The 22,073-nt window shown below is 59.3% G+C and overlaps 1 protein-coding gene across 20 annotated transcripts; it reads right to left on the minus strand.

Moving 5' to 3' along the window:
- Positions 1 to 298: 298 nt before the first annotated feature.
- On the minus strand, positions 299 to 21,804 carry TPM3 (tropomyosin 3). Of its 20 annotated transcripts, XM_040618641.1 has the most exons (12): positions 21,283 to 21,460; positions 20,300 to 20,425; positions 13,141 to 13,274; positions 12,205 to 12,322; positions 11,888 to 11,958; positions 10,474 to 10,549; positions 9,931 to 9,993; positions 9,696 to 9,765; positions 7,808 to 7,886; positions 5,819 to 5,882; positions 2,129 to 2,248; positions 299 to 1,521 (listed from the first exon to the last, which is right to left on the minus strand). In XM_040618641.1, the coding sequence occupies exons 1-11, from the start codon at positions 21,394 to 21,396 to the stop codon at positions 2,171 to 2,173; spliced, it is 993 nt and encodes a 330-aa protein (XP_040474575.1). In that variant the 5' UTR covers positions 21,397 to 21,460; the 3' UTR covers positions 299 to 1,521; positions 2,129 to 2,170. The 20 variants fall into 20 exon arrangements, 16 of the variants coding, with proteins under 16 accessions (XP_040474575.1, XP_040474569.1, XP_040474573.1 ...); XR_005831490.1 differs by lacking the exons at positions 5,819 to 5,882; positions 7,808 to 7,886 and having other exon boundaries at positions 2,129 to 3,108; positions 21,283 to 21,795; XR_005831486.1 differs by lacking the exons at positions 5,819 to 5,882; positions 20,300 to 20,425; positions 21,283 to 21,460 and adding an exon at positions 16,587 to 16,802 and having other exon boundaries at positions 2,129 to 3,108.
- Between the last annotated feature and the right edge of the window lie 269 nt (positions 21,805 to 22,073).

Raw genomic sequence — 22,073 nt, forward strand, 5'->3', positions numbered from 1 at the left:
GGGACAAGGGCAGGCCTGGGAAGAAGCAGGCCAGCCTGGCCTTATCCCCCGTCCCCTACCCTGAGGGACAAGGGCAGGCCTGGGAAGAAGCAGGCCAGCCTGGCCTTACCCCCAGGTCCCCTACCTCGAGGGACAGGGACAGGCCCAGGAAGAGGCAGGCCAGCCTGGCCTTACCCTCAAAGCCCCAGTCTCCCCCTGCCCCCGAGGGGACAGCCCCAAGCCCCAGTCTCCAGAGCCACCCTCATCCCCTGCAGGCCCGGATCGCACACAGTAAAGCTCTGCAGCCAGACAAGCAGCGTGGAGGGATTGGTTTTTATTTCAAAAGACAATAGGACAATTTTTCAATTTAGTATCAAAACACTTGATAGGGTTCTTTTCTCCGGATCGGCCCCTAAAACTGCTACAACCAAGCAGCATGCTCAAACCACAAGCTACACGCCGCGAGCTTGACACATCTCCACACTCAGGCTTCACAACAACTATACATCAGCAATGCACAGCAAGATGGCTTGTACCTTATTTAAGACACTAAGAGCACTCCTGGCCAGGAGGGAAGGCCTCTGTTCCTTCCCTCACAGTAGGCAGAAAAAACTCCAAGAAAAACAAGGCTGTTGTACTTAAGCTGTTAAGTGTAACCCAACGATGAGCAATAAAGCTTGGTGCCTCAGCACTTCGCGAAGGCAAATTCAGCCCCTGTGTAGCAATGGGTTAGAGGGGCTGCGGCTTCTCTAAGCCCATTAAGGAAATGAAGTGGCCAACAGTGCGGGGGGGAAGGGAAACAAGCCCTGTGAAGGTCTAATTGTTCAGATGACAGGCTTGGCTTTTTAAAAAAAAGAAAATAATAAAAAAACCCCACAAACGAAAACAGTCACCTTTCACCCAAGTGGCTTCTCCACAACACAGTTACCTTAAAGCTGAGAAACTGAACTGCTCTTTTGGCAAACGGCTCCTGGAAAGGAAGTTTTCCCAATGGGCTTCCGTCCCTAGCCTGGCTACTCTGATTCAGTGGCCCACAGCCAGAACCATCACACCCTCTTTTCCTCTCCTGCCAAAGCAGGGTGGCCCAGAGCTGATTAACAGAAGGTTAATACCAAATTTTAAAGCCAAGAGCTTTGAAGTGTAGCTCACCAGCCTCACGAGTTATTTGGAATGTTTACAATGGTTGCTACAAAAACAAAACAAAACAAAAAAAAAAAGGTAGTTACAAAATGTATACATCTCAAACATGCTCCCCAAACATTATTGCATTGTTTGCTTCCCTTAATAATGCTGTTTGAAGCTCTGCCCAACCTGATGGCCTTTAACCCTGAGGCAAAGGAGATTTGTGTTTGGTCAAGTTGGCAACAGAAAGTAAACTCTGGTCCCTAAGGGTTAGAGGTCAGCAGCGGCTGGGCCGCCCCCCCGGGCATCGTGTGGCAGAGGCAGTGGCAGGGATCCATTACATCTCGTTCAGGTCTAGCAGGGTCTGGTCCAGCATTCTTTGCGTGCAGAGATGCTCCTCTTTGGTGGATTTCAGTTTATCTGGCAGGAAGCAAGAGGCAAGAGTTACAAGGCAGCTTCGAGACAACCGAGAAACCTTGGCCAAAGAAAGCTCGCGCTAGCCCCCCTTTCCCAGCACGCTGCCGCAGCGAGTCCTCAGACCGGGGGTACCTGGCTGGGTGCAGCTAGAAGCTCTGAAGTTACCTGGCTCGTTTGTAGCCCTCTCGCATTGCCAGTGCTCCCCGGCGGCACCGTCACGATGTACTTTTAGCCAGTGCTCTAGGCAGTGTTGTGCATGCAGGCACCTCCGACTGCGGCTAGCTTTCCTCAGGGCTTCAACACTTCTAGACAGCAGACCCCCGTGGCCCAGCAAGGCACCCAAGAGCAACGCGGAGGGGAAACACGCTGAGAAATCACCCCCTGCGATTACAGCTGGTTGTGCCCCCCACCCCCCACCCCCCTTCCCCCCAGCACAGGACAGAGACGCCAAGCTGGTCACCAACTACCTAGCAGCAGGGAGCAGACAACCATGCCTCAAGGACAGCAGGGAAAAGGCTGTTTTCAAGTGAGGGGCAGACAAGGAGCGAGTAGGAGCGAGGGTGCTGCAATTCTGCCCAAGACTACAGGCAGCTGCACAGTTGATTCTCACATGTTCCTTAAGGCAGGAGAGCTCAGATCAGCAACTAGCGCTCTAGGTAGGCTTCACTCCAAAGGTGAGCCCACCCTTATCACTGAAGAGATCCACACGCTGGGACACCGGCCAGACAGGCTGTAGAAAGATGTCCTTTAGGTACAGGTAGTTTCTCAAAGCCGCTCCCCAACCTCCCCAGCGTCAGAAACTGCCCGCAGAGAGAGAAGCAGCCTTCCTAGAGCACTAGCAACAGCAGGGTTCGAAAGATTCCCTGCAGGCACTCAAGACACAGCTTCATGCTGTGGATTTTGGGACTTGCTTTCCAGATGTCCGTGCGCTTTCCCAACCCGTTCTGGGGCTCTGCAGCTGCACTGGAGTCAGATCCCAGGAACAAGCGGTTTCCCGAAACCTTCTAGAGGTTAGGACTCAACTACATAGGAAAGTACTACAGGTGTGCAGTGTCTTAGAGACCACGAGGTCAGTCATTTATTGTTAGAAGCCATCATTCCATGCAGCAGGAAATCCTACAGTCATTCAGCTAACAGTAAATTAAGTCATAGCACTTGACAGGCATCTTTTAGCAGACACAAGCCTAATTTCAGCCCGCCCCTCTCTCGGTGGGTGCAGCCATTCTGGTCCCATGGAGGAGCCAGGTGGGACCCCCTGGATAAGTGAACAAGACTGCTCAAAAAACAGCCAAGTCTGAGGGTTACTTCACCAAGAATAGAGGTTACCTTTATAAAAAAAAAAAACAACAAAAAACTCTTAAATAAATTAGAGGATAAATTCAAATGCCCCATTAAATAGCAGCAATTGCATAAAATTTGCAAGTCTGCCAGTCTTAAGAATGATCAGATTTCACTGTGGTCCACAGCACTGGTGGTCGCAATAAGCTCGTTTAATTAGTGGGCCCCCTTCTCAGTCACACAGATCATGCAGCGTTAACTTCAGCTCGTTAGAGAGCAGGCGGTTTTTCTCAAGCTGGCTGTACAGGCGCTCTGCAGCAGCAACAGGATTAGGGGAAACAAGAGGAAGAGAGAAAAAGAGAGAAAGGGAAGGTTAGTAGAGTACCCAGATGAGCACATCAAATAAGCTGTCTCCGTAATGCGTGCCTCTGAGGACCGAGTCTAGGCTATTACATGGATGAAGGTGAGGAGAACAAAAGTTTGTCTTACAACTTGCATTTCAGCTCAGGAAGATGACAGAGGAAACCAAGTATGGGCAGAAATGGAAGCACTGCCAAGGACTTGCAAAGGCAAAGAAAAGAAGAGAACACCAGAAGAGGAGCCTGGAGGCTGGGCTGTCCCCAGGTAAGGAGAGAGAGACACGGGATGTGCTTTAAGCCTGTGGAGCACTTTGTAGAAAGAAGTGGTCCTAGCACAGCTGAACCAGAAGCACCTTCCAGCACGAGCCACACCACGCAGCGGTGCGATTGATGGGATTTTTAACAGTAGGCCATGGTTACCAGAACTGGGAATGACAGCATCTCATACCTGACCCAGAGGACACTCCTGCAAGGACAAGCCTTTGTGCCACACTAACAACCCACCACATCTAGACCAGAACTGAAGGCAGGATCTGCTTCGGGTTCAGGACAGAAGTTCTGAAGCACAGCTGCTCTTTTACATCTGCCCCACAGCAACTACGCGCATCCGCCAGCCTCCGCCTCCCATCCGGTCCCTGCCCTTACAGCCTCACAGGGCTCTAGTGACCACGCTTGTTCCCGGGGATGGTACCAACCACGTGCTCCTCAGCACCTCCAGTGAAAGGGAGAACCAGTCTGATCTTCTCCCAGGACGGGTCACCTCTCAGGGCTGTAGGGCCACCTGTCAGCCACAACCAGCCACCTCAGAGAGCCAGTTCATCATCTATCTCTGCCCATTTACACAGGCAGGGTCATTCTGGTCTGACAACTCCAATTCCTGCATTTTGGGGGAATTCCAGGCAGCAAAAAATGCTTATATGACAGCTCCCAGCCTGGCAGAACTAATCACAAACTGTGTAGCAATATGCACAGTGTGCTGCCTCTGCCTGATGAGCAAGCACAAAGCTCAGCGATTCTTGCTGGCCTTGGGCTTCTTCTCAAATCCTTCTACTACAAGGTCCCTAGGAATCTCACCCTCTGAAGGGTCTCTACACCATCCTCATTGCTTTTAACATCGGAATATTCTGCCTTTCAACAGGACCTGGCCAGGTAAAGATTCAGGACACCAGGTCAAGCTGTTCACATGGAGCAGCCAAAGCACATCGCCCTCTCCAGAGCCTCAGCCCGGTCCCACCAGCGTGATGGCCACACAAGGAGGGGAGCTCACCTTTACCAGCCATCCTCAGCTCCTCTCAGCCCTCGACACCTGCTCAAGCTGCACCTCACTCTGCAGGACAAAGGGTAGTAACACTGCCTCATTGTCCCTTCTTCAATGTCACCAAGGGACCAAGCAACAGCCAACAATTTCTGACCCACTGCAATCTAACCAAAGGCTGAGGGAGGTTGTGGGACAGGGTACGCCCCATCCTGACCTACACCAGAGCCGACCTTGCACATCAGCTACTGCTGCTGCTGCTCTGGCCTCCGTGCTGGCTCTGAGCAGGTGGGCTAGGCACCTTGATGCCAGTCTCCAGCCCCAACCAGGTGATCAGGGCTGGTCCTGGGTCTCCAGAGCAGCACAGGATGGGAGTGAACTGCAGTCAGAAGTACCAATGACTGTAGGCTGGTGCAGCAGCTCACAGCCTTCAAGCAAGCGTTTTACTGCTTGTGGACAGGGATCTGATGGACCCAGCCACGTGAGGGAGCAGACTGACGGTAATAATTAGCGTGACCCTTCACAGACCTCAGGAAGAGCTCCTCAACATGGAATGCTTGCCCAGGTATGCTAGGGCTAGCTCTAGTGTTTGGCCTGCTCACTTCTCCACCCAGCCCACAGGGCAGCCTTACCAGCTGTCCTCGCAACCCGGGGAGCTCCAGGACCCATGCCTCCTGGTCAACTCATCAGCACTTGCAGTGCTCCTGAGCCAACAGCCCAGCTCACGGTAACCAGCCTGCACAAGCCTAGCAATCCAGTCAGACCAGAAACCTCTCCAAACCTCCCAGGGCAGAAGTTGCATCACCCACCCACCCTTCCATCTACCACCCAGCACGGAATTCCATCAGGATAAGCAGGGAAAGGGCCTGCCACAGCCCAGCCATCGATAACATCACTTGCAACATCACTGTGCAACAGCAGAGCCACCAGCTCCTGGAGGTCAGTAATAAACCCACAGCTGACAGGACCTCCCCAGGAGGAGAGAAGCCATTTCACAAGGGGAAGGTGCCACCTCCCACCCGGTTAGAGCTGACAACTCAATGCTGGGCTGGCAGCATCCACAGACCTGGATGCTTGTGCCAGCAGCCCTGCCCACTCGTGCAAGATCCACCCCCCCTGCTCCAGCTGCAGGTTTGGTTACCGAGGAGTTACGGGTTCTTGCTTCGTGCTTACAGGGCACAGTCATTGCCCCATACCCCAGGAGAGTCAGACCACCATCTGCCAGAGCTTTCCAAGCTATTACCCTTTGAAATTCCTTTCGGGAATGCTCCTTCCTTCCCCGCCCAGAGCCAGCAGAAAGCTGACAGCCCTGACACAGAAGACAGCGAGAACAGGCTGGGGCAGTTCAGCGTGTCTGGACTATCCTTGCTGCTAGTGCCATTTGTGAGGAGAATGGAGTGACACAAACCTGAGGAAACCACGGGAGGTGTCCCATTTCATCAAAATTCTGTTCATGAAGGGCTCTTCGGGCACTGTGGCAGATGAACCAACCCAGAAAGGAAAAAGTATTTGACAAGCCACCGCACAAGGCAGCACACAGTTACAAAAGGCTGATCAGTGTTTATGATACCAGAGCAACCAGGAACAAACCCTGACCAGTGGGGAGACACATGGAGTGCTCGCAGCCCGCAGCAGTGCTCGGTGTAACGCTCCATGCCGCACTCCCAGGAGGATCCCGTCACCCTCAGCCCCCGCACAGGGAGGGAAGCTCTGCACAACACGGATTCCCTGGCTCAGACGCCCACAGCCATGCTTCATTCCCAAAACAAGGGGCCACACATCCCCCCTCGCCCCCCCACTTCCCACCCCAGGCACAGGCAGCACCTCACACCCAACCAGTCCCATCCAACTGGAAACCAGCCAGAGCTCGCTTGATATTTATTAGCTTTCACACCCCGCTGGTGACCTAGTGACTATCAGGCGTGGCGACTTCCCACTGCAAACCAGTGTTTGGAAAGCCACCCCAGTGAACACCACAGAGCAGGCAGGTGTGAGGAGTGACTTCAGCCGGGCTGCAGCAGGCACAGCTCGAGGGTTTCCTGCTACAACCGCCCCCCCCCCCCACCTCCCTTTTAACCCTACAGAGCACACTGCATGCCGAGGCACCACTCGCAGAGCTGCAATTCACATCCACCAGCCGGTAAGGCACCCAAAGAGAAAAATCCGGCACATTAATGAAGTCTGTGTATTCCACCAAGGAGGATGAGGGTTACACTGGTTTGAAGGCAACATTGAAACAGTTACTCTAAAGCAGCCAGTGGTCACTAGAAACCCATTTCTCAAAAGCACCAGCCGTTCCATTCAATTGATACAAGAATTGTTTTCCTTAAAAAAGGTGACATCATGCTCAAGCAAGAGGCAAGAGAAATACAAAAGGAGCTTTATGGCTCTACGCAAAATATGCAGATAAGAACAACATACTCCCAGCTACACCCAGACATTGAAAGGGCAGCCCCTCAGAGCACAGCAGTGTCTGGCACATCGGGTCAAACAGAGGGAGCTTTGTTTAGGAGCAAGTGCAGCATAACTGGGGGGCTGCTGCTGCTGTCAAGCTTCAGTGTCTTTACAGCACTCGTTCCCAGGGATGCCCTGTGCACAGTAACTGGAAAAAGGTACTGGAATTCAGAGCGAGATGACGAGAGCGTGAATGCAGGGTGCAGATGCAGAACAAGCCACCAAGCAGAGAGGCAAATCCAAAGTGGAGTTTGGAATCGCAAGGCTTATCTGTGTGAGACAGAAGGAGACACTGATTTTTAGAGAAGCTTAAGTGCTTGTGCACAGCAAACTCGGCTTAGGGAGCTTTTGGACACGAGCGTTAAGGCTCTTCCTCTGCAGTGCAAGTACTGGCCTCTCCTTGGTTAGTGCTAAGGACTGTGCAGAGCAGCTGTTAGCCGGACCCACTGCAAACCTGAACAGAAAGCCGAGGAGCAAAGTTGCAGAAACATACGAGTTCAGCTACTTCCACAGATCTGTGGTTCATGATCCAGCCCATCTCAAGCCTGTTATGGCAATTCCTAAGGCACCCGCTCGAGCGCTCTCCACAGCCTCTTCCAGGAGGAATCACAAGACCATGGCTCAGTGGCTCCAGCAGGCAACTAAGCCACATTACCTTAGGAAGCCTTTCCCAGTGGGACTGGGAATTGCACTCAAGAGTTCAAGTCGGAACCCTTTCAGGCCAGCACAGCGCTTGGTGTTACACATGCGGATCACAAGGACCTAGAGTTAGAGTACAGCATGCTGCAGGGAAGCCTCCGCAATCCTCGAGGCAGAGATCTGTAGAAGTAACCTAGACACAGCGCCATCGATTCTCCAACTATGAAAATCACAGCAAACCAAGCAAGCTCTGGCGGTCTAGCCTGCTGAAGCGAGAGGCAAACACCAGCCAGCTCATATTTACATGGAAGTCATGTCATTCAGGGCGTGGTCCAGTTCCTCACTAATTGCTTTGTACTTCAGTTTCTGGGCATAGAGCTCATCTAGAAGAGGTTTAGGAGGAGAACAAAAGGGAAACAATGAGGGAAGGCAGAGGAGTTCTTCCAATACCCTGGGGCAGGAAAAGCAGTATGGGCTTCACCAACAGAAGAAAATGAAGTTAGATGTGGAGCCATCGCGACTCCGTATTAGCTCCCAACAACAACGAACGGGAGGGTTCAAACAGCCCGAGGACAGTCTGACCAGCAAGTGCCTTCCAGGATTACAAGGCAGCTCTAAGGGGAGAAGAGCCAAGAACCACATCAGCTTGTGAAAACAGGCTGCCCAGCTAGGTCAGCAAGAACCACTGACAGGAGGAGCAGCAGGGAAGGGCAACTCCATCCACCTAGTGAGAAGCTTGATAGGCCCAAGGCGGGCGCAGATCAATTGAGGTGCTTTGTTCTCACCTTCAGTCTCAATACAAAAACCGGCTTGGGAGAAGTCAGCCCCGTAATAGTCCTGGGCATCAGAGGGAATTCCCGTTCCGTAGCACACAGCTAGGCAGGGTGAGCCGAACAGACGAGGCACACCCCTGTTCTCCATCAGATAATGGAGCAGACAGCCAGATCACCCACCTTCAGGGGAGGAGGCCGTCCTGACACTCATCCTGATGCACTCCTTCAGCACTGCACAGGGCTGGCACAAACTCCCCCCAGCTCTGGCTGCCTAGGCTACAGTACAGCTGGTTATGCTGTTAACGGCTTCAGAGAGCCCAGAGAACTTTGTCAGTTGTCATAAACTAGGTCACTTCAGCAGCAAGGCTGGAGACCAGAGCCAACTCTCAATCAACACGTTTCAAGGGGAGCATGCAGGGATTTGGAGAAGGTTTTGCAGTTCCAAACAAAAAAAAAAAAAGCTTGCCCTGGATCATGAGATGGCTCAGATTGCTTCTTGGCTGCGGTTCTGGAACAGCTCAGCTGACACCATTGCTATTTCTAGATAAAAAAACCTCCTGAGTGACTCCAGACAGAAGGATGTGGCTTTGAATCTCCAAGACCTGGCACTAAGAAACCACAAGGGCACATGCTGTGGTCAAGGCAGGAGGCCTGTAAGAGTTCTGGTGTACCAGCACCACCACTCCTGCCACAGCCCCAGATTTAAGGGAGGCAACTGGAACTTTCTCCTTCTGTGGCTTGGGGAAAGGTAGGATTCTGCAATGGCTGGCCTCAGGAGTGCTCCTGAAGGACTGTGAAACCAGGAACTGGAAGAAGAAAGGAACCCATCCTTGGCACAGGCTGACCACCACACTGCACGGATGGGGTTTCTGGTGATTTAATCTTGAACCAGGACTGATACTGGGGAGCCTGAGTCTTCATGGGGGCTGTTTCAAGACTCACTGACTACTGTGGCTGACTTGCAGCAAGGCTGTCTGCAGCAACCAGCCACACACGTGACATTCTGCATGGAAATACGTTGTTGTAACCAATTCCTGTGTTGGATTCAGCTGCTTCCCTCCTATGCCGCTCCTTAAATTGGGTTAAGCTGGAGCGTAGGAAGCCAGTTACATTCCTGAGGACATCACGACCAAGATACACCAGCCGCACTATCTGGCACTACCAGCCAGATACGGCAAGGTGTTTGGATCGAGAGCTTGAGACCTGCCACAGCGCAGCCAGGGAACCGTTTTCAAAGGAGATACACGGGGCACAACTCTTGAGCCGGGAGGCAGCCTCACCTTGGAGGCTGAATTAGGTCATGCTCCAAGTATTGAGGAGCAGAGCGGTGCCTCCACTCCTCAGCTATCTGGGAGACAATCTTCCTCAGCTCCCCACTCCTCACCACATATTCTTTGGCTTCCCAGCCCCAGCATGTACCTTCCAAATCATCAATAGTCTTCTCCAGCTTGGCTACAGACCGTTCAGCGAATTCAGCACGGGTCTCCGCCTGCCAGACAGAAGCAAGCCAGTTAGTACAGCAGCTCTGGGACACAGCGAAGGACTACAGAGGCATCATCAGCCCGAAGGCACGAAGCCTCCGACCCTCCGGGTCTCTCCCCAGTCAAGCTGAGGCCAGCTCACCCAGCTGGGCTATCCCAGCATAGTCGCTCACCTCTTTGAGTTTATCAGTCAGGATCTTGATCTCTTCCTCATATTTATCCTCTTTTTGAGAGTACTGTGGAAAATGAAAGGAGTCAGCAACCAGCAGCCCTAAGTACCTCCCACTCCAGAGAGCCCACAGCTACAGAGGGAGACAAACTCCTCACTGCAGCGCACATGCCCACAGAAACTTCCAGCTGGGAGTGGCTCACGTCCGTAACCCTAGTCCAACAGAACTGGGTCAGGCAGCAAATCCCACATCACGCACGGAACACAGACTTGGGCGCAGAAAAATTCTCACCCCAGCAGCATAAACACCTTGGGTGACTGAGCCTGCCCCAAGGCAGGGAAGGGCAGCCAGGCTTCCCGCACTCCCAGCTCCTACAGCCAACATCAGCCCTGCACTGAAATCCGTTAGCTCTCCCGGGAGAGCAAACGCAGCTCTCCTCGCTCGCTTAAGGCTGTGGTTGCATCATTTCCATCCCAGTGGGTGCTCTGCTGTCACACACCCTCCTCGTAAAACAAATGTTTCTGGCCCTTGGACAAGCAGCCCTACCTTCTCAGCCTGAGCCTCAAGAGACTTGAGATTGTTGGTGACATTCTTCAGCTCTTCCTCCAGCTCGGAACACTTACTGTGGGGTTTCGTAAAGAAAGGGGGGGAGAAAAAGGAAAAGAAGAAGCGGGAGGGAAAGACAGGAGAGACAAGAAGTGAATTCATGTGCAGGGAAGCCCCAGAAGTTCTTTAGGAGTTGGTCTGCGATCAGACTGGATGGGACCCTGCTTTGAGGCACTTGTGCAGAAAGCAAGTTCCCTTCCTGCCTCCAAGTTCATATATTTGAAGCGTTCTGCCAGCACATGCGCAGGGCACTGAGCTGAGCAGCTGAGATGTGGACACAGATTTCTGCTGGACCTGGAGTCTTCAAGTAGAAAATGCATGTTTAGATTGCTGTAAGGAGGGAAGCTGTTCTGACAGACAGATGGACAGCCACCACCACTCAGACCAGAATATTGATGGGCAGAGGACAGAACATTCCAGGAGAGAGAAAGACGCAGTTAAGCTGAGGGAAGAAGCGTAGCAAGACCACCACAAGAGTTCTGGTTTAATGGTTTGAGAAGGGAAAGGTTAGTACCTTTTCTTCGGCAACAGACAGACACTTCAAGTTCTGGTCCATCACTCTGATCTGCTCCTGCAGGTCCCGGCAACGACTGTTAGTGACGGTCACACGATGGCACAAGCCAGGTGGGGGCAAGGGTCAAAAGGAGCACCAATAACACAACACCGCAGAGCAAAAAAAGGGAGTAGGGGGAAAAACACAAAAAAGTCATGGTCATGACATGCATGTCCAGGCAGGAAGCACAGTGCTACTGCTGCATACACGCTAACTTTGTTAGACAAGGCCCTGAGCAGCTCCTCAAAGATCAGCTAAAGCATCCGGACACGTGGAAGGAGCCCAAATGCCACAATTTGTGCCTGCTCAGAGCAGAGGAAGTCCAGCTTGTGACTCAGCAGTGCAGAAGTCTGTAGCGGTTGCTGTGAATATTTTAAGAGGCACAGTTCTGCCCTCGGACCTTCCGCATGCCACTCAACTCCCAGCCCAGGAGGCCTCCGCCACTTCAGCACAAGCGTTGTGCACTCACGTGCCCCGTAGCAACGTGTAAGGACCTTGTGACCGTACATACAAAAGCAGTGCTGGTGAATACCGAGTGGAAAAGGATTATCCGGCCTCGCTAACCGGGGAGTCCCTCCGTGCAAAGGGGCAGAACATCTCCACTCCAAGGCAAATCACCTCGTTGCAAACTCCACATCCTTGATGGACCCAATCCCATGCCAAGCAAGAGAGTGGTTCCAACTCTTCCATCTGAGAATCTAAACCTACCCTGTGCTCCAGGCCTTGTGTAACAAGGTTAGAAATGCTGTGTTAGTTCCCATGCAAAGGTAGATGCCAGTTACGTGCAAGCAGATTACTCACGACTCTGCAAGCTCAGCTCTCTCTTCAGTACGCTCCAGATCTCCCTCTATGATCACCAGTTTCCGAGCAACCTGGAAAGGAGAATCTGAGTTAAGAGGACGAAAGATGATTTTGTACTTGCAGGCCGTGCAAGGCAGGAAAGGCAATGCCTGCAGGAGTCACCGGAGCTGCCAGAACCTTTTGGCTAAGGGGAGCACTGATGTAGCCCCACTGAGAGCCAGGCTCTCCCCCCAGCTTTGCTCAGGAAAGCCCTGTCAGCAGGAAGAGGAGCCGCCTCTCCTGGCCCGGATCAGCTGTAGAGCATCCAAGGGTCTCACCTCCTCATACTTCCTATCCGCCTCCTCTGCAATGTGTTTGGCTTCCTTGAGCTGGATCTCCTGCAGCTCCATCTTCTCCTCATCTTTCAGAGCTCTGTTTTCAATGACTTTCATGCCTCTGCCCAAAAGAAAGCACAGGGAGGGGAGATGTATAAAACAATCCCGTACAAACCGGTGGTGTAATGGGTTTCAGAGCATTACCAGTGCTCCCCCAGGACCACGCTGCTTCCTTATGAGCCACAACACCTCCAAGTGCAGAGGGTAGCACAGGAAGGCAGACACCGCTGGGCTGATGCAAACACAGCGACCTCGATTGCTCAGAATTAACTGTTCCTTGGAGCGTTACTCCAGCAGCTCATTGCGCTCCTGGACCAAGGGAAATGCGCTGCTGCTGAGAAGAACAAGCCAGGCTGTCTTTCCAAGCATTTTCCAGGCTGGACCACAGGAAGAGCCAAGTCCATCTTTATGGCAGGACATCAGCTGGGTCAGGCTGCTCACTACGGTGTGTGCACCAGTGAAGCACACCAGCCAGCTGGAAGTGGACTGCGCCCCAATGAATCACACCGCCGGGTCAGGGGACGGCTGCCAGAAGGGAGGATGCTGGCAGAGGCAGCGGGAAGAGAGGCTTCCCCACCAGCAGCCACCTTCATGAGTCAAGGGTGTCCCAGAACCCACTTACTTCTCCTCCCTTGAAGGCGGGGAGGCACAGCAGCGCACAGCGCCTACGTGCTCCTTAGCCTCAGGTTCCAAGATACTCACTTAAGGCCAACAGCATTGTTTGAGTTGCTCCGCAACTGGTACCGACTCCCACATCCAGCCTTGATGTGGTATCTACTTCCCACCCTCCAGGAAGCCCAAGAGGTTGATGGCACGAAGCCCTTGGTGAGGAACATGTCCGAGATGTTTGACAGAGTGAGAGCAGCAGCCCTTGCTCACCTTTCGCTTTCATCTGCGGCCTTCTCTGCCTCCTCCAGCTTCTGCAGAGCTGTGGCAAGGCGCTCCTGGGCTCGGTCTAACTCCTCCTCTACCAGCTGGATACGGCGATTCAAAGACGCCACTTCTGCCTCAGCCTAGAGGGAGCAGATGAGGGCAACTCAGTCTGCGGCAGGTTTAGCAGTTAGCGCAGGGCAGCTGAGGTCTGCCTTCAGGTCACCAGCAGCACATGGGAAGCCAAAACAAAGCCCCGGTGCTTTATCCACTTTCTTACAGAGGCTGCACTCCCATACGCTTGCTCGCACGCACGTTATGCCTCGCAACATTTCACACAAGGTTTGTCCGTGCAGCAGTCATCCTGCAGGTTTCTCGCCCGTCAGCTTGAGCTGACGTGACAGTTTAAGCCATAAACATTAAGTAGATGACTTACGCTGCTAATGGGTCTTCTCTGCAGCTGCTGTAACCCTGCCAGGCCATCAGTCACAGTCCTGTTTACCCACCACACCAGAGCTCTGGGACAGCTACCGTTTAGCACAAAGTCACTTTACTCCTGTGATCTGGACACGGGCATTGCTTGAAACCAGCCCTCTCATCAGCAACGTGAGGAAGATGAACAACTCGAGAGGTTTGCCAGACTGTGTCAGGGCACTGGCAGGACAGGCTTTCTACGGCGCCAGCCCCAGCCGATGGCTGTAGTGGCCGCAAGCCCAGCGGCTCGAGCCCCAGAGAGCTTCCTTCTTCCCTGAGATTCACTAATAACCCAGAGAAAGAGCAAAAGCCTCAGCACCCAGTCCTGAGAGAGTTGAGGAGGCTGTTCCCAGCCGCAGCCACACACCACCAGCCACCTCAGCTCAGTCGTCCGTGCCAGGAGCCGGCCAAATCACCGAAAGCCCGCAGGCACCGTGCATTCGCCAGAAGCGTGACCACAAAAGTGACCGAGGCTTTACCGAAGCAGCAGAGATCAGAAGCCATCGTACACCCCCACAGCCCGGCCTGTTAGAGCAGCACTGCTATCGACCACCAGGCATCTGCTCCCAGCCCAGTGCGCATCAACCCCGGCCCAGGGGAAGCCCAGGCGCTTTGGGTGCACCAACCCCCAACGCCAGCCACCCAAGGGGAACCCAGAATCCTCATCTCCAACGGGATAACCGCACCGGCACAAGGATGAACAGGGCTGCAGCCATTTCAGGGCAGCACTGTCATCTTCTACAGGGACCCGTGCGCAGGCACATGCCAAGCATATACGAAATACCCCAGCGACTCGTAACAAAGCAGCCTGCAAGGACACGCCGCTTGCAACCATGCCCAAGGAGGGAGGAGCAGGGTGATGAAAGAAGCCAGTGTTAGAGCAGAGCCCAACACAAATCATGTTCAGCTCCCGGGAGGGGCTGTCCAAGTTTTTCCCCCCTCGCAGCATCAAGACCAGGTTGTGAAAACCCAAGTTGAAGAGCAGCTCCCATGCCCGCACGCCCTGCTCTTCCCCGGGGAAAGCCCCCACGCTTCGGTGCTGGAAGGTGGCGGCGCTGCAGCGGGCTGCCCCGGAGCCAGCCCCACCAGCACCTTCCTCCGAGGAGGATGTGGTCTGCTGGAAGAGGAACGAACCCAGACGATAAGCAGAACTGGGAAAGAGACGGCTCGATAGGCGTCTTTGGCCTGGCGGAGGCAATGAGCTGTCAAGGTGGAGAGCCTCCTCCCACAGGATGGAGGCAGCCTCTGTTTCCTGACCCTCTGAACCGCATCGTTTCGCCCGGACATCCTGCAAGGCAGCGCTTATCCACCCCAAAAAACAACAACCAACCCTTGCTTTTAAGGGACTGCCTGTGCCCCTCTGCGGAAGGGTCCTCACACCTCCCTTTCTGCTCCTCCTCTCTGGCTGCAGCTGAAGCCGTCGGGCTTCCCCAGAGCGCAGGGGTGACGCTTCCAGCCAGCGTGTTCCCGTTACTCCGTGCATCCTTCGGGAAGGCTGCCCCGAGTCAGGGAGCTACCGAGCTCCCCTCGGCCCGCCAGGCTCACCGTGGCTTCCCCAGGTCCCACAGATCCCAAGGGCCAGGCCACAGGGTGAACGCAAGACACCACCACACTGGGAGCACTGGTTACCACACTGGGACCACTGGTTGTCTGGGAGAAACACGCACGTTTCCCATGACAACGCCGCTACTCCATGAGAATTCCTTATGTGGCTGCGAAGAGCGAGCCCAGCTGAGGTCTGGGAGTGGCCTCGTCCCACTGCCCGGCAGCTTCTGCCACCAGCCCGGGCACCAGCCCCCACGGGCAGGACCCCCACGGGCCGGTAGGACCCCCCACCATGGGCCGGCAGCCCCAAAAGGCAGGACCCCCCCCCCCGGGGCACCAGCCCCCCCCCACGGGGGGGCAGAACACCCCCACGGGCAGGACCCACCCGGGGGCACCAGCCCCCCCCCCCCCCCCACGGGCAGGACACCCCCACGGGCAGGACCCACCCTGGGGCACCAGCCCCCCCCCCCCAACATGCAAAACCCACCCTGGGGCACCAGCCCCCCCCCCCCAACATGCAAAACCCACCCGGGGGCACCAGCCCCCCCCGCCCCGGGGCGACAGGACCCAGGGCCCCCCCACGGGGCACCAGCTCCCCCCCCCTCCGCCACGGGCGGGACCCCCCCCCGGGGCACGGCCCCCCCGGGCAGCGGACTGGAGCAGCCTCAGCGTCCCATTTCAAAGCGAATCAGCAGCAAAGTCACGGCCGAGCCGCCACCCGCGGGGACCTGCCCCGGGCCGCCCCATCCGGCCCCGCTCGCCGGGTCGGACGCTGCCGCCGTTGCCCCTTCCCTCGCTCGCAGCCCCCAGCTCGCTCCCGGGGCTGCCGGTACCGGGATGGCCGGGATGCGGGCGGGATGCCGAGCCCGGGGCGGGATGGGCCGTCACTGCCATTTTACCAGCACACGCCGGGGCTACTCGCACCTCGGTGCTCGCAGCGCGGGGCCAGACAAGATGGCCGGGGGCCTCCCCTCCCCCCCCGGCACCCCGGGACCACCCCCCCCGGGCACCGAGCGCCCACCTCCACCAGCCGCCTGCAGCTCCGGGCTGCCTCGGGTAACGATAACACAAGGATCCGCCGGCCCCGCACAGCACCGGGCCAGGCGCCCCGCCTGGGGGCAGGGGGACCCCAGCGACCCCCCCAGGGACACGCGGCGGGGATACGCGGAAGGGAGGGACCGGCCCGGGGCCCAGGCGGATGCGGGCTGAGGTGGCGCCGGTCCGCGGAGACCGAGCCCGGGTCCCCGCCGATGCCCCCGCAGCACCGGGGGGCCGGGCGGACCCGGCGGGGAGCGACCCCCCGGGCACCGCGGCACCCGCGGGACCACCCGCCCCGGCTCCAAATTCCCCCCCAGGGGGGCGGCTGCGGGGCATCCCCTCCCTGGGGACCGGCGAGCGGGGCCGCCCCGTACCCCGGCCCGCGGTACCGGCGGTACCTGCTCCCGGTTGCGGCTCTCGGCCTCCACCTCCCGCTGCAGGCGGTCGGCCCGCTCCTCCGCATCGTCCGCCTGCTGCTGCAGCACCTGGATCTTGCGCTTCACCGCCTCGATGGTGGTGGCCCCCGCCATCCTCCCAGCCCGGCCCGGCCCGTCCCGTCCCGCCGCTCCGCGCCGCGCCCGCCCCGCCCGAAACACCGGAACCCGCCGCCCCGGCCCCGCCGCCCGGGAAGTGACGTCACTTCCTCCCCCTCCGCCCGCGTTACCGTGGAGACGGGGAGCAGCCGCCCGGCGGGGTGGCCCGCGTGGGAGTGGGGGCACCGGGGCCTGCCCCGTGCCGGTGGGGGGACACCGGGACCCACCGCACAGGGGGGCTGGGGACACTGGGACTTGCCCCACGGGGGTGGGGGGACACTGGGACCTGCCCCACGGGGGGCTGGGGGCACCGGGACCCACTGCACAGGGAGGCTGGGGACACTGGGACCCGCCCCACGGGGGGCTGGGGACACCAGGACCCACTGCACAGGGGGGCTGGGGACACTGAGACCTGCCCCACGGAGGGCTGGGGACACCGGGACCTGCCCCACGGGGGCTGGGGACGCCAGGACCCACTGCACAGGGAGGCTGGGGACACCGAGACCTGCCCCACGCAGGTGGGGGGACATGGAGATCTGACCCACAGGGGCCTGGGGACACCAGGACCCACCCCAAGGAGGAGCTGGGGACACTGGGACCTGCCCCATGGGGGGCTGGGGACATGGGGACCTGCCCTTCGTGGGTGTGGGGACAAGGGGGCCTGGGGACACTGAGATCTGCCCCACGTGGGTGTGGGGACACCAGGGCCAGCCCCATGGGGACCTGGGGACACTGAGATCTGCCCCACGTGGGTGTGGGGACACCAGGGCCAGCCCCATGGGGACCTGGGGACACAGATCTGCCCCACGTGGGGACACACACACGGAGATCTGTCCCACAGTGGCCTGGGGACACCGGGACCTGCCCCACGGGGGCCTGGGGACACCAAGATCTGCCCCACGTGTGTGTGTGTGGACACCAGGACCTGCCCCACACGGTACGGGGACAAGGGCCAGCCTATCCCCACAGGTCCTGGCAGCCTGTCCCACACAGGCTCCCGCGTCCCACCCCACACAGTGGCCATGCCCTGCCCCATGTGGACCCCCGGCACCCTCCTGCCTGGGGACGGGGCTGCCAAAACCCACCGGGCGACGGCTTTAGCCAGCGCTGAAATTCTTCCATCTCAGGGCAGAAAACGTTCCTCTGGGACCCCCCCCCCCCCCCCCAGCTCGATGCCATGGTCCCCCTGTGCCCCCCCACCCTGGTGCCATGGCCCCCCTGGGACACCCCCCCCCCCTTTGTGCCATGGTCCCCCTGTGCCCCATCCCACCCTTGTGCCATGGTCCCCCTGTGCCCCATCCCACCCTTGTGCCATGGCCCCCCTGTGCCCCCCCACCCCGATGCCATGGTCCCTCTGTGCCCCCCCCACCCTGATGCCATGGTCGCCATGGTCCCCCTGTGCCCCCCCCCTTGTGCCATGGTCCCCCTGTGCCCCCCCACCCTGATGCCATGACCCCCCTGTGCCCCCCCACCCCGATGCCATGGTCCCCCTGTGCCCCCCCCACCCTGATGCCATGACCCCCCTGTGCCCCCCACCCCGATGCCATGGTCCCCCTGTGCCCCCCCCCCTTGTGCCATGGTCCCCCTGTGCCCCCCCACCCTGATGCCATGACCCCCCTGTGCCCCCCACCCCCGATGCCATGGTCCCCCTGTGCCCCCCCCACCCTGATGCCATGGTCCCCCCTGTGCCCCCCACCCCGATGCCATGGTCCCTCTGTGCCCCCCCCTCCCCGATGCCACGCTCCCCCTGTGCCCCCTCCCCACACAGCCTTTCCCAGTCGCATCCCCACACGCCGGAGCGTTCCTCTGCACCAGGGGGGTCACCGAGCACCCCGAGAGATCAATAAAAACATGACGGAGCTGCCGCTGCCCTCGCTCGGAAAGGGAAAGGGGCGCTGGGCTGCCCCCCCACCCTGTGCCCCCCCCCCCCTTAAAAATCCTCAGCCGCTGGGCAGAGCCGTGCCCCAGCGGTGCGTTTGCAGGGATGCAGAGGGCTGGCTCGCTCGGCCAGCCTGGCACATCCCCAGGGATGAGCGTGACTGATGGGCCTGACCCTGGAAGGAGCCGGGATCTGCATCCGAGGCTCCAGGGTGTAAAATCCCTCCTGCCCCGCTTCCCTGAGCCGGGGTGAAACGGGGGCAGCCCCAAGAGCCACCGTGGGGGGTGAGAGCCAGAAAAAGGGGGCTCTGAGTGCCGGGAAAGGGATGAATGGGTTGTGAGGGGATTGGGAATGTGGTCCACGGCAGGGGGGGACACTGGGACCTGCCCCACGAGGGGCTGGGGACACCAGGACCCACTGCACAGGGGGGCTGGGGACACTGGGACCTGCCCCACGGGGGTGGGGGGACACTGGGACCCACTGCACAAGGGGGCTGGGGACACTGGGACCTGCCCCACGGGGGTGGGGGGACACCGGGACCCACTGCACAGGGGGGCTTCGGACACCGGGACCTGCCCCACGAGGGGCTGGGGGCACCGGGACCCACTGCACAGGGGGGCTGGGGACACCGGGACCTGCCCCACGGGGGTGGGGGGACACCGGGACCCACTGCACAAGGGGGCTGGGGACACCGGGACCTGCCCCACGGGGGGCTGGGGGCACCGGGACCCACTGCACAGGGGGGCTGGCAGCAGGGAGCAGAGGGAGAGCGGGAGGGTGCGAGGGAGGGACGGGGCTCGCCCCGATGAAGCCACAAGCCGCGCCACAGCGATGCCGAACGGCCCAGGGCTCGGCGAGGGCTCGGTAGCCCCGGTTGGCACCTTGGTCCCCCGGCCAGAGCCGTGCCGTGCTGGGAAGAGCCATGAAGAGCAGTGGTGCCATGCGGGGGCTCGGGGGGCTTCGGCGCGGCGGGAGGGGAAGGCTCCTGCCTCCGGGCTGGATGTCAGAGCTGAGGGAGAGGAGGCTGGAGCCTTTCTCCCGGCTCCCACAGGTGGGAAGGTCAGTGTGGTCCCAACTGCTCGACCCTTGGCCGCCAGGTCCTGGCCGGCCGCCGCACCACGGGATGGCCGGGATCGCGGCCGGGCGGCGAAACCCTGCACCGCTCGCGCCATTGTTTTCCTGGAAACGGCCACCAACAATAGCTGGCTGTGCCGTTGTCTCTGCCCACGCCGCCTCCTCCTCCTCCTCCTCCTCCTCCTCTGGAGCTTGGCTCCTCCAGCGCCAACCATGACTCAGAGCTCCCTGGGGACACGCGTGGCCCCCGTGTCCCACACTCAAGGGGCTGCTGGCTGCTGCTCCGCCCTCAGCTGGGGGTCCCCACGCTCCGGTTTGGGGAGCCCATCCTGCTCCATCCCCGCTCCCGGGCTGCCCCAGACATCGCTGCCCAAGAAGAAGCTGGGACCAGTCCCTGCCAGCGTCCCTCTGTCCCCTGCGTGGCCGTGGGTGGCCCCTCCCAGGCTGTGTCATTCCTGGGGGCACTCCCTTCTCCCAGACCCCCCCACAGCTTTGCCAGGAGCCTGCCGAGCCCGGCAGGGACCCTCCTCTGTCCCCAAGGCCACAGGGAAGGGCTGCGGTCCCACCAGGAGGGTGACGAAGGGAGGGCAGCTCCCGCAGCTCCCCCCCTGCCCCCCATACGTACGTCCGCTGCCTTCTTCTCTGCCAGCTCCAGCTTCTCCTGGGCATCTTTCAGGGCCTCAGAGTATTTGTCCAGCTCATCCTCCGTCCCCTTCAGCTTCTTCTGCATGGCAGCGAGCTCATCCTCCAGCTGGAAGGGCAGCGGCAGTCACCGCAGATGGGGACCCCTCTGGACCCCCACATGGCAAGACACCCCTGCCTGCACCATCCCAGGCTCGGCTCTGCCCCACACCATCTCTACAGTCCAGTCCCAGGGCCAGCTCTGCCCCACAGCATCCCTCCCACCCCATCCTGGTGCCAGCTCTGCCCCACAGCATCCCTCCCGCCCCATCCTGGTGCCAGCTCAGCCCCACAGCATCCCTCCCGCCCCATCCTGGTGCCAGCTCTGCCCCACAGCATCCCTTCCGCCCCATCCTGGTGCCAACTCTGCCCCACAGCATCCCTCCTGCCCCATCCTGGTGCCAGCTCAGCCCCACAGCATCCCTCCCACCCCATCCTGGTGCCAGCTCAGCCCCACAGCATCCCTCCCGCCCCATTCTGGTGCCAGCTCTGCCCCACAGCATCCCTTCCGCCCCGTTCTGGTGCCAGCTCTGCCCCACAGCATCCCTTCCGCCCCATCCTGGTGCCAGCTCTGCCCCACAGCATCCCTTCCGCCCCATTCTGGTGCCAGCTCTGCCCCACAGCATCCCTCCTGCCCCATCCTGGTGCCAGCTCTGCCCCACAGCATCCCTCCTGCCCTGTCCCAGGCCCCACAGTGTCTGTCCCTGCCCCACAGGCCACCAGCTGGCAGGGGCTGAGCCCTGGGCAGTCCTCAGGATGCCCCGTGGCGTTGTGCCCCAGCCGCGAGCTGTGAGACGGTGGCAGCTCTCGCACCCTTGTACCCCTTGCCAGAGTCTGCTGGGTCTGGGCTCAGCGTGGTCCAGCACGGGGGGAAGCCCCCCTGACCCCAAACATCCCCAGGCTGGGGGCTTCTGCTGCCCACCCTACCTGCTTGCTCCTCTCCTCCGCCTGCTTCTGCTCCGCCTCTGCCTGCTCTGCCCGGTCCAGGGCGTTCTCCTTGTCCAGCTTCAGCATCTGCATCTTCTTCTTGATGGCCTCCATCCTGGCTGGGACAGGGGCACCAGCGGTGGGGCGGTGGGCGGCGGGGCGGGCAGGGGAGGCAGGGCAGCAATGATGCCCGCTGCCCCGCTGCCCAGTTTATCAACCCTGCCCTGCTCGCCGGGGCTTTGCCTTTCTTGGGCCGAGCCGCCTCCCCACCTTCCCAAAAAGTCTGTGCTGGGGACCCATTGTCTGCCCTGGGGGGGCCAGGGGGCCGCAGCCTTATTTGGGCCCCAGAGAACAGCTGGGCTGGTTATAAAAAGGTCTGCGAGCTGGGGGTCCCGCATTGTCCTGGCCCCCCGCCCCCCCCATGCAACAGGACACCCTGGCCAGCGTCATGGGGACACCGTGCTCCCACCCGGCGCTCCCTCGGGACACGCTCGGGACACCAATCCGGGTCCATGCGGCACCGCAGCAACCCCCAGCAACCCCCCCCCCCCCCCCCCAGTTTGCACCCACCAGGGGCTCAGCGGGGTTTTGGTGGCCCTGGGCTGACATTTACCCGCAGCCGGGGGCGGCGTGGAAAAGGGCGAGCTCAGCCCAGCGCTATTTTGGGAGTGGGGGCTTAGCAGCAGCCCCCAGCCCAAATTGTTGGGCTCAGCGGGGAGCAGCAGAAGCAGCTGAGCCCCACACCTGGGGACGAGCCCCCCCAGCAGCAGGCGAGCCCCCTGCCCGGCTCC

Source organism: Falco naumanni, chromosome 20, assembly GCF_017639655.2.
Source record: "Falco naumanni isolate bFalNau1 chromosome 20, bFalNau1.pat, whole genome shotgun sequence".
NCBI lineage: Eukaryota > Metazoa > Chordata > Aves > Falconiformes > Falconidae > Falco > Falco naumanni.